Consider the following 17,676-nt stretch of genomic DNA (forward strand, 5'->3'; position numbering starts at 1 on the left):
CTATTTCTAAAGGTTGTCTGAAAGAGATCGCTACTAAGCGATAAGACCGCCTTTGTACATTACTATCTCTATGTGTAAATAAGTGTTTTTATGTAAATCTTTTCTGAGTGTCGTGCAATAAAGTATATTCTAACTATCTATCTATCTTTGACCGGTCAAGCCGGCTAAAAAAGTTAGCTAAGTTAATTTGTTAGCTAACCGATTGGCTTAGCTTATTTAACCGATTAACTACCGGCCGGCTACCTACCGGCTAAATATTGTTGTGTTGATTAAAATATTGGTTGAAAAAATTATAAGATCAAAATTTTTTGTAGAAGGGAAATCGAACATGGCGGTATAGAGCTGGAGTCAAGACTTTTAATCTTCTTTAAATATTGTTCGCTGTCTTCTTTTGCGCCATAGTTCTTCATAAAAATGCGAATTCTCGCATCATTAACTGTCTGGCTGTGATTCAGGTTTTTGATTTAGGTTCGGCCCTCATATTTTTTTTTAAATAAATAATCATAGTCAGTCCAGGATTTTTTAGGCAACCTACTATTAAAATATTATCTAATGTACTTAATTTATTATAAATTTATTATATTATATGTTTCATTCTATAATCAGCTCGGCGAAGATCGATTTATGTCCGGGTCTTATAATTTTTTAAAAATTAATTACTTATAGGTAGTCAGTCCAGGATTTTTTAGGCAACCCACTTTTAATATATTATCTGATATACTTGATTTATTACAAAATATGTTTCATTCTATTATCAGCCCGATAAAAATCGATTTAGGTTCGGATCTTCTACATTCCTGGCAATCCAGTAATTCTTTCAAGTAAATAATAGGCAACCAATCGGCTGTACATTCTATAACTTTCATACTATTAAAGTCAGATCAAAATTTTAGATACGTTTTCTCGTCCATTCTGAGATAGTTTTTAAAATCGCCAGGTTCGAATTTTATATAATTGGTTTAATCAATTGACATGACTATGTTTCACCCTTCTCAATAATAATTGTTTAATCCACCTTTTTTCGCTTCCTTTTCACTGTATTTATATCTTTTTCCTTTAAAATGATCACAAGGTCATCGTCCTCAATCGATGCCATCACAAAAAAAAATTAAGACCGCTCTGGTATAGCGATTGTCCTCGGCAGGTACACTTGCACAGGTAACCTGTCTGTAGATCGTAGCGTGTATGATTTACTTTAAAAATTAAAATACCAGAGTCCTTTAAAATATAAACTTTATTTTAACTCAGCATTATCAGGAGAGCATTCATCATTGGCTTCGTCACCTTCGACGCACCTCGCCTTACTAAGAAGACGTTCGTTTTCTTCTTTAAGAGCAACAATGATTTCTTCTCTTTCCTTAAAATGAAATTTATAATAATAAATTAGTTCATGTATATAGGTAAGCTGGTTATTAATAAAAATACTATTAACCACTAAACTTTCGAAATAGCTGAAGATATCATATATTTTCATAATAAATCAATTTTAAATTTACCGAAGTTTATATTCAAAATTAAGTAATATATTAATAACTTAATATTTGTTAGCTATCATTTTCAATGATCTTTGTATTAGGTACAATATAAAATTATTTAAAAAATAACTGACAACTTATTACAAATTTTTAATCATATTCAATCACGTTTTAACAAAATGTATATTTTTTTACTATATTGACGTTACTGTTGTAAATTGTATGTGAATAATTTTGACAACTTATATTTAGCTAAAAAATGTTATTAAATAAATTTGTCTAAGCTGTAACGCTTTAGTAATATGGTAGGCAATGCGCTTGCAATGCTCCTGTTATAGCAGGGCTCTCTAAACTACTGTATCCGCTTACCATTAGGCAGAAACGTGTTTGTTTGCTAACTTTTAAGTAAAAAAATCGATATTAACTTTTAATAATTACAATTTGCTAGCAAACAAAAAAAAAAACAACTTCAATTACACCAACAAGTAATACAACGTAGGTCGACCAAAAAATGGTCAAGTAAATACGCATGATTACGCATATACATATAACTCAAAAATTACTTGTCACAACTCAATTAAATTTACACGGGACCACATTACGAGCACCACATACATTAAAAATACAGCCAATTAGAACCTCCTTCTTTTTTCGAAGTCGGTTAAAAATTACCTCAATCTTCTCTTTATATTTTTCGTCGAGGTGTTCCCTGTCTTCCGTCACACGCTTGAGCTTGGCGCGCGCAGTTGTAGGCGGAATGTATCGAGCGGACAGACCAAGTATTGATTCCATTTGAAAACATCTCGATCGAGTGGACTTGAGTTCAGTGCGCAGGTTGTTGATTTCTGTTAATAATGTGCAGTTCTCCTGCAAAAATATTTTAATGATGACCATGAATTATTATTTTCGTAATGACGTCTTTCTAGAAATACTCATATGATAACTTTAGATTGTATTTGTGTATGGGTATAAATAAAAAACGGTAACTCCCTACAACTTATCTCACGAATATAATTCCTAATCAGTAAACTATAAGGTGACTTAGGTTAGTTTATTGCTTGATGGCTGTGTGCAATGTGCTGCTGTGTGGCTGCGGCAGTAAAGAATATAGCCAGTCCCTCTCTTCCTGTGGGTGTTGTAAGAGGCGACTAAGGGGTAAGACAGTTCCACTACCACCTTGGAACTTAAAAAACCGACCGATGGTGGGATAACCAATACTGGCTTTGAAATACACAGGCCGAAGACGGGCAGCAGCGTCTTCGGAGCGACAAAACCAGCCCTGCGGTCACCAACCCGCCTGCCCAGCGTGGTGACTATGGGCAACACACATGAGTTAACTCCATTTTTGGTGCGAATTTGTGGCGGCCTATGTCCAGCAGTGGACTGCATAGGCTGAAGTGATTGCTTGATTTTACGTGATAAAAATATTTTTAGTATCATATTACATAAAACCTATTAGCTTACATCGACAAGTAATACAACGTAAGTAGACGCATAATAGTCAAGTAAATCCGTGTTATCAAATTAAAAAGTATCAATTAAAAGTAGTCATCAGATCTCAATCAAATTTAAATGGGACTAGAAGACAAGCACCAGCTTCCGATTTAAACAAGAATAATCAAAATCGGTATACCTAGTAAAAAGTTATGCGGTATAATACAACGTATCGACAGGTCGACGAAAAAAAAGCCGAGCAAATACGCATTATCAGATATAACTTGAAAATTACTTGTCAACGAATAAGACCTCAATTAAATTTAAATGGGATGCACTAGCTTTCGATTAAAAAAAAGAGTCATGGAAATGGGTTCACCCAGTAAAAAGTTCTGAGGTAACACATTAAAAAAATATTAAGAATTGACAACCTCCTCCTTTTTTAAATTCGGTTAAAATGTTGTAATTTGACCTGGAAAGAGGATCTCTTTAACTATGAGTGTTGGTTTATTTAAAAAAAATAATGCTGCTGTATCTATGAGTTTAGCTCAAACTTGGCTCAAACTTTAACACACGTTGAAACCAGTACTCACGTCCATTATCTTTCTAATGTCACTGTTGGATCCATCCAGCGACTTTGACAGTTGCTGTTTTAGTGCTGCTACTTGTTTCTCAAGATGGTCACGTTGTCGGTTGAATTCTCCAATTGCTTCGTCTTCTGCGATACGACTGCGTACAAAGTCTATGTCTTCTACATATTTTTGAAATAGAGCCTACAACGCCACAAAAGAGCTATAATAAAATCTATACAAGTATCAAGTATATTAAAACTTACTGTGATAATGTTACCTTAACGCTGAGCTTCAATCGAGTTGGATCTTGAAAATTAGCTGTCATATTATGAAGATCAATTTTTATTTTCTTTAAAGTATTTTTTAAAGTTAAATTGCGATTTGCTTCGTTTAGGAAATCTTTTTTCGCTGAAGCTAGTTTTTCGTTTAACTGACTGATCTTAAGCTCTAAAATCAATGACACATATTCAAAATGATATTTCAATAACCTTTATAAATATTTGAATTAAAATATAATACTACCCACACGGCTAAGCATGCATAATGTGTTTTTTTGGATAAAGGGTATATTGTAGAGCCGTTATAGTATTTTTGTGCTTAATTTACTACAATGGGAGAAAAATTACTACTATTTGATTACCGCGAAATGCTTTTTGCTTTAGAAGAGTTTCTAACGATACTTCCAGCTCTAGCGTACGTATCTTTTTCTGTTTAATTTCGCGTTCTAATGGCTCTATCTGTAGTCAAAATTATTTAAAAATCAAAGCAGCTGTAGTTTATTGACAAATAGCGTATCTAATCTAAGGCTACCCAAAAACTCTTAGTTCCAAATCATACCAAGTTCGTGTTTTGAATTCAACAATTTTAGTTCTTCATTTTCCATGTCGTCTATCTGAACTTTTAACTCGTGTATTGCTTGTTCCTTAGGTTCAATCTAATATATGTTATAAAATCAAGTATATTTTAAAAATGCGTCGCCATAATAGTGCCAATTATTATACAATTAGTACAATTAAATACTTAACTGATAATATTTCGACCATAGATTAAATTTTTAAATAAAAAAAAAATATCAATAAAGCAATTGATTAGCATACAATCATAAATATTAAAGGAAAGATCACAAAGTGATTAACAGTAGGTATTATCTCAGAAATGTTTTAAAAGAGTACTTTTTAATAGTAAAGCCTGGCTGTTAATGATAATATCACCTGATTTTTTAATTCGGTTATTTTAAAATTTAACACGAATTTGTATTTTTCTAATTCTTGCTTCTTTCTCTTTAATTCATATATCCTCTTTTCTTTATCCTGGATTGTGCCATCTCGTTCTGAAATTTCTTTTTTTAAGTCTGCTACGTCTCGTTCAAGAGTCGATATTACTTTTTGGAATTGTTTGTGTTCAGCTAAAAATATGCATATTACATTAAAATAAAAAATAAAAAAAAACTTAAAATGAAAACGCATAGCATAAATTTAAGTATTTCGTCACCCTTAAGTTGAGATACTTGATGTTTAAATTCATCAATTTCTTTATTGGCTGATATAAGCTTCTTCTTCATTAAACCTGTTTCCCCTTTCAATCTTACATTAGCATCCTTTTCTTCCTTTAGTTGCACTTCGTATGCAGTTCTAATTTCAATTATTTCACGATCAGCATCTTCTTCGATTGAAACTTTTATAGTTTCGTGTTCTTTTCTTTCCATATCAGCTTGCTCTTGTAACTTTAACATAAATATTTTTTTATATAATTATTCTTAATCTACACAAATAAATATAACTGGAGTGTCTATTTGTAATATTAAAATAACCACTTTTTACTAAATGTATATGGATTTATACACGGTACATACTCGTATACCAAAATAACATTTTTTATAGTTTTTGTCTATCTGTCTATCTATTTATTCCTCCTAATCTCTGAAACGTCTGAACCGATTTTAACGGGACTTTCGCTAGCAGATAGCTGATATAATAATATAACTTAGGCTACTTTTATTTTAGAAATTTATTTATTTTATAACATTGCAACCTGAAAAATATTTTTAAGCTATTGCATAGCTTCTATCGCGGGCCTTGAGCGCGGGGACCGAATCCAGAAATTCCGTAACGAAAAAAACCTCACGCTCCCCACTCCGACGGGCACGGAGGTGTGGTTTGAAGACCGTGGATCGTCTAACGTCGTTTCAGTTCGGTAGTCTTCGACACGGCGTTGTGTGCGTGCGATTAGACGTATTGTACGACTCTACGAAACTCGCACGAATCGAGACGAGCTGCTCCGAAATCGGACGAATACATAAGCAGCTGTTTATGAGAAAGTATATAGGTGTATAGGTATTTATGTACAACAGTGAATAGCTGTACTTGTAAAATTTGTCTGTAAGATAATAAAATCCACATGTATTGTAAAATAATAAAAATATTTTAAACAATATTAACTTTTTATTTATTTAATAAAAGAAAAAAAATTGTTTTCTTATCGGTCACCACGCTCAAAAAGTGTAACTTGAATTAATATCAAAGAAAAAGAAATACTGCATAAATAAAATAAATAAATAATTATAATTGCATAAGTTGATACAAAATGCTATGCAATAGCTTTACAGCGGCAGTCCTCGAGTGCCACACGTTATTTATTTTTTTGTTAAATTCCACGCGGACGAATCCGCAGGCACAGCTAGTTTCTTAATATTAGAAAGACAACGAAATTGTAATCAACCTCTTGCAGCATCAGGTCTTTCTCTTCTAGTTTCGCTTCAAACATATCATTAATTTGTCTTAAGGCTTGTCGCTTACTTTCTGCTAACTCCTCCAAACGCTGCTCATAATCTTTTCTCATGCGAGCCGTTTTATCTTCAAGACTCTGTAAATTATTTAAATAAGTACAACAAAAGTCTTATAGTTAAGTACTAAAAATAATCGTTTTAAATTTTACCTGATATCGATCGTATTCACTTATGAGTCTTATATTAAAATCAGCCTCCAAAGCTTGGAGAGTTCGTTCATGGCTCGTTCGCAATTTGGCTATATCTTGTTGTATCATTCCTATTTCATGCGTATGTTCATTTTCCATTTGCTGAAGAATAAAAGATTAAAAGTTAAAGTAGTTTTTAACATATTAGAAATACTTCTTAACGATCTAATCTTAAAACCTCATTCTTTTCTTTAAGCTCCTCAATAGCAGCACAATATCCTTCATGCACTTCTTTCAATTTTTCGGCTTGCGCGGCTTCAGCTTGACGCAGTTGATAAGTGTGCTCGGTTTCTAACTCACTCATTCTCGTACTGAGTAGCTAAGCATTTGAAATAAAGTAAATATTATAATACATATCCATATGTCATTTTTAAAACGTATCTACTTCAAATATAATAACTAACATTTATACTATTAATTTTTTCTTGCAAATCTTTCTTACTAATCAAAATTTCCTTAGAATAAGCAAAATCTTTATCGAGAGCTATCGCTCTTCCATCAGCATTGATCAATCTCCACAAGCAGATGGAAGAATCTTCAGCCACAGACACTAAAGTCTGATCGTCGTATGATAAAGCGATACCAGTTACTTTTTTATTGTGCATATGAAATTCAGTAAAAATAGCTTTATCCAATAGCGGTAATTGTACTGCAGTTACACCTCCTTCACCACCAGTAATAAATAACATTAAATCAGATCGTGATAATATTATACTATCCAAAGCGCAACCAATCAATCCCATATTTCTTCGTATTGTGTTCGATCCAATTTCCTTAATTTCTCCGTCACTTCCTACGCCGTATGTAGTTTTTCCATTACTGAAAGGGTTACAATTTTTATCTTATATACAAAATTCTCGTGTCACAATGTTAGTTACAATACTCCTCCGAAATGGCTGGACCGATTTTTATGAAATTTCGTGTGCATATCGGATTGGTCTAAGAATCGCCCAACATCTATTTTTCATATCCTTAATTTTAAGAGGCAGGGATTAAGGAGGTTAACAACATATATGGCAAAAAAAACGTTTGCGGGGTCAGCTAGTTTATTTATATTTCAATGTTACGGTAATACTATCAAGATTAAAAATAAATTATAAGTAAATAAATGCCTTACGAATTAACTGCACATGCGTTAAATTGATTTGTTTTCAATATAACTTCACCAACTCTTTGTCCTGAAGACATATTCCATTCGTAAACCGCTCCTTCAGTACCACATGAAACTAAAGTTAAATCTTGAGCAGACCAAGCTAAACCCGTTATCTGGAAGGAGAATCAGCTGTCGGTAACAGTTTTAGAATATAGAATCAAAGTAGCCTTCTTTTAAAAGTCATTTTATTCAATTCTTCGGCTTCCGGACGGATCATTTAAAATTTAATGCTTTGCACATTAAAATGAAAGTAAAAAATGTATTTGGGGGCTTAAAATAGATTGTTGGTTAGCAAATTGATGGCTACTATATTGATGGCTAGACTTTTGTATGCTGTAATCTTTAATTTTCTTTTAGTCATTTGATAAATTTTTGAATGATGATTCTTACGTCCTTTGTGATGGTTTAACTAATAAGATAAAACTTGAAATAATTTTTAGTTGTTTTTATTTTTTATTAAAGAGTATATAAATTCTTAACAATTAATTACTAACAATTATTTTTTTTAACTAATTAAACAATAAAGTAACTATGTACGATTTTATTTTTGTGTTACCCACACATTAGGAATTCTAAACATTTTTGAATCTCATACTCTTTTGAAAATCATATCAAAAATTGACCGCTCCAGCGGGATTCGAACCCGCGTCTCCGACTGACCGTGTCGACCGGTCGCTACGACACGGTCAGTCGGAGACGCGGGTTCGAATCCCGCTGGAGCGGTCAATTTTTGATATGATATTCAAAAATAAAGTAACTAGATAAACTTAGTAGCACTAGACTAATAACGTTAATAAAGAATTAATATAACCAAACATTACCCTTCCATTGTGTCCTTTCAAATTGAAAACATTTTGAAAAGAAACTGACGAGAAAACTTGGATCACTTGACTATTAACGGCAGCGAAGAGATGACCATTTGTGCTAAATTGTGCACGTTTACAATTTCTTATAGGAAATTCTCGCATAACTTCAAAATCGTCGATCAGAACTACCATGAAACGTAACTTATCTGAAAATCCGACTATAGCGAAAAGTCCTAAAATAGTAAAAGAAAATAATAAATTTTACATAATTAATCTAAAGTTTAGTAATAAAAAAACGTGCGCTTTAGAACACACGACTCAAGTTAAACTTCTTTAGCTCGATATAACATATCTCCGTCTCAACTTCCGTCTCTTCACCTCACCCGATCACACTTTTCGTATCGCCCTCGTCACGCACTCACCAGCTTACTCCCCAAGTCAAGCATGCGTAAAGAAGTTTACTTCATAATTATGACTTTTGTAATTACCAGTAGGGTGTAAAGATACGCAATGTATCTCCTCTTGGTAGAGTTTAATTAACTCTACGTCGTCTGTCATATAATTCCATATACGTATACTTTTGTCCTGTTCACCGGAGGTCATAAATATTGGCTTCCAAGCGCACATTGATAGTGAATTTATGCGACCATAATGCATTGCAGGGCCTAGTTCCGTAAATGCTATTTCAGGATTCTAGAACAGTAGAAAAACATTCTCTTATCAAGTAATTTTAAAATTAACACTTAATGTTTCTAATGACAGCTTATGGGCTGGCTAACAACAAAACGACTAAGGGCATTGGATACGGAACTACGAAAACGAACGAAAATTTAAGGCTGTTACAATACCATCTATGTTTAACAAATTTCAAAATAATTTAACACATCAAAAAAGAAACTTTCAGAAGTTGAAAATTTTTAGACAATAATTTGCTTTTTCCGAATACCTGAAGCATATGCTGTCCAAAGAGTTTGACGTAATAAAGTTGTTTTCTGAGTGTTGTTATAAGAAGCGTTTCCTGATTAGGATCTATTGTTATATGTTGTATGGCGTCAAGTGGCGACCACATTGGATGTTCTCGAGTGTGTCTGGAGAATTATATAAATACATGAAATATATTATAATATTAATGAATAATATTTATGTAGAATTCTGTGCAAACTGAACATTCTTGTTAATAGTAGTGGTCAAATTTTTTCCACACAAAGGCGTGGGCATATGTGGGTGGGAAATAACATTTGAAGATTTATTATTTACGTCGCTCAACTACAAGTCGACGTAAATAACAATAAAACAATAACTTAATCAATTGAAATTTAATTTACTTGTACGATTTTTTTGAGATTCGAAATAAGTTCCTTTTACGCCAATGATGTGGTGTCTCTTTCTCAAACATATGGACATACCCTTGTCCACACGCATACGCAAATCCTGAAAATAGAAATCATTAAACAACTAATTACGTAAATTATTGAAATAATTTAGAAATAAAGCTTAGAATTACTTTACAATGTTATTTGCACATAAAAGGAGAAGGCACGAGTATCTTTATTGGTATACTATCTTGGCCGCGACTTCGTCCGCGTGGAATTTAACGAAAAAGTTATTTATTGTACTGTTCACAGAGATATAAATTAAATAAATTGTGTGTGTACAAAGTGAAAGTCACGTCAAAATCGGTCCAGCCGTTTCAGAGATAGACATTTCAGTGATCACAGTAAATATTATTTTCGTATATGTACATCTACGAGTATATGCATTTAGTAAAAAGCGGTTATTTAAATATTACAAACGGACACTACAATTTTAATTATTTATATAGACATAGATTACAATTGTCATTTTCTGACCTTGGTATTTATTAGAAAACCTGTTTTAAGAATTAATTACAAAAACATTTCTTAGAAATAATTGCAGCAATTAAATAAGTGATAAAAACTACTTCTATTTTAATAATGTCTCACGTATACGGATTACCTTTATCGAAGTTAATCAAACATGTCACAGGGTAGTTTTCTGACTCTATGAGCCCTGATTGGCTGCCAGAAACTTCAGCGCTGGCTGTACTGATTTTTTCTCCTTCAGCTGACCTAAAGTATCAATAGCATGATAACCAACTAAAAGATCTGATTGACATAATTATACTATCGTAGTGAATTTTGTCTCGCAATTTTCTTATTGAAAACCACGATAAACAAGTTAGGAATAAGCCAAGATTTGTCAGTATCAGAATTATTTCATACTTGAGTTACGGGTCACATATATTTATTACTCTGTTATATGGTCATCACTTCAGCCTATGGCAGTCCACTGTTGGACATAGGCCTCCCCAAGTTCGCACCAGACGGGCCGAAGGACGTCTCACACTGCGTTTGCCAAGACGCGGTCTCCACTCCAGGACCCGTCTACTCTAACGGCCATCGGTCCTGCGACACAGATGACCAGCCCACTGCCACTTTAACTTGCTAATTCTGTGGGCTATGTCGGTTACTTTCATTATATGGTAATTTTTATTATTATAAGTTTTTGTGTCTATGCCAAATCTATTTATCTTTATACGCAAATTTAAAAATACGAGTCAAAATATTTACCTAATCAGTCAGCCTCCCTATGGAAAAAATCTCATAAAACATGGACAAATGCAGACCAAATTCTGTTGGAGTTATGAGAGTCTGTGAGATCTCATACACTAGCCTAGGACTTATTTCCTACTTACTCTGTATCGACTTTTTTAAGTGACATTTCCGTGACATCAGCGGCGCGGAATATACAGTTCTGACGCAGATCTCCGTTTTCTACTACCATGATGACTCCGTTATCAGTTCCAAACATAATGCGATCAGATGTTAACCACATGCAACTCGTTATATTGATCTTTAAGGAAAATATCGAAGACATGATTTAGTATCATAATATTTATTTTATTATATTCTGACCAAAGCGAATGACACATTGAACTAAGCGATAAAGTACGCGAATCACGGCAAAGCACAACGCATAAATACGTGTCAAATAAAAATTGCACTAATATTATTATTTTTGTACTAGCTAACACGGTGAACTTCGTAATGCCATTCTTTTTTGTTAATATGTCTAAACCCTGTCCTGACAATTGCGAATACAAAATTGGTGTAATCGCGACGATTTATTTATTTATATAGATATTGTGAAGGTTGTCGATTCTTATTTCTTATTGATTTTTGCCTCTAACTGACTTTGCCCTGGTGAAAATAATTGTTTGGAAAAAGTATTAAAAAATCTTAAAAAGTCTTTATAACTTCTGCAAAATATCATAAAAAAATTTCATGTCTCAATACGACTTATATATAAAGTGTTTATAACTAGAAAACTAAAAAATCAAATATAGGTATTATATTCTGAAATTTAAGACTTTCAGTTTTATTCTTTTAAGTTTATGAAGATTTTTTTAAGATTTTATTCAACAAATATTTCCACCAGTGTGTCTAGGACAAAATTAAGTTGATGCTAGAGATCGTCTATAAACGATTTAAGTAGTTAGAACTGGATAGCGAGTAAAGTTATAATTTCCAAGACATCTTTGTATAACTAATAATTAAATTAAATCTATACTCACGTTTTCAGCTTTACACCAGCCCCATTGTCGCCACACTGTTTCGGAAACGTTCATAATACGAAACGTGTACGGTCCTGTTATCACCACGAGCGTTGCGTCAGTGGGATTACATTGTACCTAATAATAGAGAGTAAATAACGCAAAATTATTGTGATTACAGAAATATATTTTATAAATAATTTTAACTTATAAGGTGTAAAAATCTTTTACGCTTTCTACAATCCCCTGGCCGCTTGGATTTTGTGCTTTTGCATGACTCTCTACTTTTCCTTTATCCCAGTTATAATAATACAAATACCAATCTGGTTCTCCAGTTATAGCCACTAGATATTTCGAATCGTATGTGAATTGAATACATGCGAATTCGCGTGCCGTTGAATTTTCGAAAGGCACAGTAAGAATTTTACGTCTCTTGTAAGTGTTAAGGTCGTATATAGTAATTATTGGCTTTTGGCCTTCTTCAGCGATTTCGTTAAGAGCTAACCAACGTCTGCAAACAAATATGTAAATAATATATAAATAATAATATACTAATATATATATAAAAAATTGATTGAGCTTTGATCCTTCTCCTACATGGGGAAAGAGGTCAAAGAGGCCCAGCAGTGGGACATTACAGGCTGAAGCGTCTATAAAAAAATATATTATTTCCACTTAGTAGAATTAGTTTTAAAATTTCAACTTTTCGCAATAAACAACAGCCGATGGTGTACAAACTCACGTTGCACATGTTTCTTACAAATTAGGCCATTTCGAGAATAAAGATCCGATAATGACGATAATAAATTTAACGTGAACTACCTGTTGGGTGCCAAAACTAAAGACTTTATTGGTTTGTGCTTGTCTTGAAGCCGGATAAATTTTTGCTTCTTCTGAATATGGTTATGAACAACTATTACACCACCAGCTGGGTATATAATCTCTGAATCCGTCATATAATGGGCGTTGTACCTGTAAAATTACAAGTAATACTAGTTCCGCTATTATATTTAAAAAAAAAACTGATTATTTTGAGCTCAGTTTCTGCTTACTAACAAATATATATTTCTGAAGATAGTTTTAGATCTAGGTTTCCAAGAGCTAGAGATTTATTCTACTCTAAATGTTACTGAATTGCAAAAATAATCAAAATTTCATGAGAAGATAGCTTTGAGAATAGCAATGTAATAAAATCGGTTAAAAAAAAATAGGAAATTCCAAAGGTTAATGCTAAAACAAAATTAGTAAAACAGCTTATGAAAAAAATAATAATATTCATTTGAATTATAAGACACCCTTTGCGGTTTGACCTGTGTTACTGTGAGTTTAGGTATCTACGGTAATCATTTTATGCATCTTATGGATCCTTCTTTGCTGTTTTGAAATTGAGCTGAGTTTAAGGTAACAACCACTTTATGCTAACGTTTCTGAATAATGTTATAATAAATAATTATGAAAGTATTGAAAGTTCTTCTTACATTCGTAAATAAGGTCATCTTAAAACAAAATTATCGAAATGAAAATTCACACATATCTATTGTTTTACTAGCTATATATTTCGTTATACATTTATTTTGACTTTTTCAAAAGTGCTTACGGTGAAAATATTGAAATCGGATGAAAGTTTTAAGGTTTTTCGATTGCAATGAAACAAATATATTGTCTCTATAATATTAGATTACATTTCAAACTTGATCTGTTAAAACACTTTTTATGAGCGTTTCCAGTTTATAGCAACGTAACATACCATGTACCTTAAAACTAAGTAATATTATAAAGCTGAAGAGTTTGTCTGTTTAAACCCGTTAATCTCAAATAAAAAATTCTTTTTGTTTTGGATAGTCTATTTATCAAGGAAGGCTATAAAGTATTTTCTACGTTTTTTCTTAAAATTAACGCAGGTAAAACCGCAGGGCTCAGCTAGTATGTATATATTACTTTACCATATGTTTAACAGAAAACATTAATTTATGATAGCTTGGTAACTTTTTTTACATTTTTTAGTGTAGTAAATGCGGTGACAATAATATATCTTATACATACTTAACATTATGTTATACTACGTTTTATTGCTATTTAGACTATTTAATGTACTCACTGAATGTCAGTTCTTAGACCGTAAAATATTCGTGCAGAAATATTTGGAGGTGTATTTGTTGCCATTTTCTTTTAACTTTTAAAACGAACTTATACTAAAATTACTGATATTCAGTACTTCTTTGTACAATATAGAAAAGTCTACAATTTCTACCCTTAGCAGCATATTATTTGTTACCCTGGTAACTCTATTTTATTGGTTAACGTAATAGTGATGTTCCAATTTCGATTATAATGTTGGCATATAAGTATGTTACATTGGGAAAAGTTTAGTTGACTATATAATACACAATTCTACTTATACTCGATAAATGACACAAACAGACGAGAAAATTTTACGAACTTAATATAAATATGTAAAGTCTATTTTATGTTAATGTTAGAAAAGTAATAGTAATATAAAAAAAAGTAGATAATAATAAAAAAAGGTGTTATGATAATTTAAAGAAATATTTTTCTACTAAGTAAAAAAATGCGCAACACTTAGACATGAATCGCCATTTATGTCCACTCTACCTGATTGGTGCTCAATGTCATCTTTAGTAGAGCATCCTCTTTGCAATTCTAAAGTAACGTGCCATTTCCTTCGTCTCTACCATATCAAGCCATTTCGAAAAATTGTAATATTTGCTATAATTTATCAAGGAATATAAACTAATTTTTAGTATGATATCAAATCATTCATTAATATTAGATGATAGTAATAAAATTGTAATAATGTTTTAACTCCACCGATTTTTCAATGGTCTAATTAAATAATAATAATACTTAACCGAGTCCACCTTCAAATAAAATAAAAATAAATTTACAAAAAAACAACAGTATAATGCAATAGCAATTTATTATTATTACTTCAACTTAAATACCAAAAATAAACACATTGGAAAGATGTCTTATAATACGTAAGAATTAATCAATCAAACGTTATCGAAATAGTTGATATAATTTTGTAATTAATGCGATGAAATTACAAAATTTATGCCTAATATCTATTTAACAAGTTATTAAGATCTCGTAAAACCGTGTATTGTACCTATTTACTTATTTAGGTACAATTAGTACCTTCATGAACAATAATTTCAGTCTGCAATCTAGGTTTCGACACAATTTCGTTGTACTCGTTTCAAAAACTCAGGCTACTCAAATAAGACTTAAATGAGTGTATGTAAATTTCTGTTCTTAAATTTACATACACTAATTTAAGTCTTATTTGAGTAAAATGATGATGATGATGATGAATGATGAATCTAAAATTTGTCTTGATACAATTTATTCAGTTATGAGACTGCATGTCTTTTAATAATGATTACAATATTTATCAATTAAAATAAAACTATTTTTTTTTACCTAGATCTGCAAACAAGCGTACGGCTCATGTGATGGTAAGCGATTACCGTAGCATATAGATGCCTGCAACACCAGAAGCATCGCAAGCGCGTTGCCGACCCCGAAGGAGCTCTGTTCACCTTACTCATCAACAGGAACACGATACTGCTGGAAAGCAGTATTATTTAGCTGTGATCTTCTGTAAGGTCGAGATACTACCCCAGTCGGGCTGCTCCACCGTTTGAGCAGCAAATTCCTGCTGTGCTCTACCTCAATTATAGTAGTAGTTTGGTTTCAAATACAATGAATGAGACATCCACTCTTTTAGCTAAATATAAAATATTTACTTCATTCGAAGTTCGAAGCAGTATTTTAATAATAATAATAATTTATTTCAGACGTAGTCTATATTTTTGTTAGTTACATTTTTTTTTTTCCTTAACTATGTTAGTTTCAATAATTGTGACAAAACAAATTATACTAAATCAAAAATTCAATTAAACAACACAAATTAAAATCATCATCAATTAACTAAAATTCAATTAATACCGAAATTTAAATCATCACCGAATTCAATACCAAAATTCAATCAATATTATACAATATTTAAAATTAAAAACTAAAACAAATGCTAAAATTCAACCAAAATTACAATATTTAACATTAAAAACATAATCAATACTAAAATTCTATCTAAAATGCAATTAAAATCAAAAACCAAACAAAAATTAATATTAAAATTCAATGAAAATTAAAACTAAAAATCGAAATTCAATCAATACTAAATTTAAATAACAATTTCAACTAAATTAAAAAGTAAAATTCAATCAATTAAAAGCTTAAAATAATGACTTACTCAATTTAATTCAAATAAAAATAAAAATATGTCAATATAATAAATTGTCTCAAATTATCACCGTATTGAATATAAATTCAAAATTAAAATCATAATCAAATATAATAATATATATAAATAATATTGAATAATATAAGGTGTTGATTATTACTTATTAGAAACGGTCATTTTTAGGAAACCCTCAGCAGAATTGCAGATTAAGCTACAAGCCTTGTAGAATATTTACAGAGAGTTCATTTCAGTAACGAAATACATGTAATTAAAAATGACTCCAATTAACACCTAAAAGTGTAATAGGCCAATGACTAATTGTATGTAATGAATAACTGACAGTAGAAAGTACATAGAAAACTTAAGGTATTATTATTGGGGGAGATTATTTTTAATTAATTGTAAACGAGAATGTTCATTATATGAAAATTAGATCATTTGAATCCGAAGTTTATTAGTTATTCGAATAGAAAACTTTTCCAAGAATAACATGTTGATTCTCTATTCTATTACACATCATAAGTAATAACGTCCATTAATAAGTAGTCGAGTCAATGAATTGGCGATACCAAGTGCAATTGATGTCACAATGCAATTGATCTTATCCTGTTCCCTGACAAAGCTCCATCAGAGCTGAGACACAAAAGATGTCTGATAAAATTGTCGCCTATACAGGCTTAGGTATTATATGCATTCGTTAGAGCAAGGTCACTGCCCTTTTTCTGTATATTATATTCATTTAATATTCTTTGCGACATTTTTTAATGAAATTTACTTAAATTTGAAAATTAATTATTATATGAAGTTGACTAACCCATTGGCCTAGTCGACAGTGACCCTGCTTTCTGCTCCTCGGTCGTGGGTTCGATTCTCGCCTTGAGTCTGAGTATAATATACATTTATTTCTATTTTTGTTAATCATATATTACAAGAATTGTATTTCTTAAAAATAATTTCATAATATCTCTTATTGTTCAATTCTTCCATTAAAACTTAAAACGATAAATGTGTTTACGCAAATAAATTGACGAAAAGAAGGCGATGACTAAGACAATTTTGTGCAAAGACGTTGTTTAGCCAATTCTACAAATTACAACATATACGTCACTACAATTATTATTATTATAATGAAAGTAGCGACCTGCATGTGTCGTTCACAAATGAAGTAAACGAGAAATGATTTTATCAATATATCTATCTACCTATTCTTTCAAACACTTCTCTATATCCAGTGACTGAAGATGTGCTGTTTCAAGAGCCTAATTTCGAACTTCTATGTTATCTATACATCTATCATCATCATCATTTCAGCCTATCACAGTCCACTGCTGGACACAGGCCTCCACAAGTTCGTGGCAAAAATGACGTAAACTCATGTGTTTTGCCCATAGTCACCACGCTGGTCAGGCGGGTTGGTGA

General features: G+C 31.6%; 1 protein-coding gene across 1 annotated transcript; it reads right to left on the reverse strand.

The window, feature by feature from the left end:
* Nucleotides 1–1,216: 1,216 nt before the first annotated feature.
* Nucleotides 1,217–14,150, reverse strand: LOC123669596 (cilia- and flagella-associated protein 57). Its single transcript, XM_045603198.1, has 22 exons — nt 14,086–14,150; nt 12,810–12,959; nt 12,219–12,498; nt 12,009–12,125; nt 11,130–11,287; nt 10,391–10,503; nt 9,739–9,844; nt 9,360–9,501; nt 8,902–9,106; nt 8,429–8,646; nt 7,572–7,720; nt 6,859–7,273; nt 6,633–6,773; nt 6,416–6,556; nt 6,200–6,343; nt 4,973–5,204; nt 4,693–4,886; nt 4,319–4,415; nt 3,759–3,928; nt 3,503–3,682; nt 2,148–2,342; nt 1,217–1,357 (listed from the first exon to the last, which is right to left on the reverse strand). The coding sequence occupies exons 1-22, from the start codon at nt 14,148–14,150 to the stop codon at nt 1,235–1,237; spliced, it is 3,735 nt and encodes a 1,244-aa protein (XP_045459154.1). The 3' UTR covers nt 1,217–1,234.
* Between the last annotated feature and the right edge of the window lie 3,526 nt (nt 14,151–17,676).

The sequence above is a fragment of the Melitaea cinxia genome, chromosome 1 (genome assembly GCF_905220565.1).
Source record: "Melitaea cinxia chromosome 1, ilMelCinx1.1, whole genome shotgun sequence".
Taxonomy (NCBI): Eukaryota; Metazoa; Arthropoda; class Insecta; order Lepidoptera; family Nymphalidae; genus Melitaea; species Melitaea cinxia.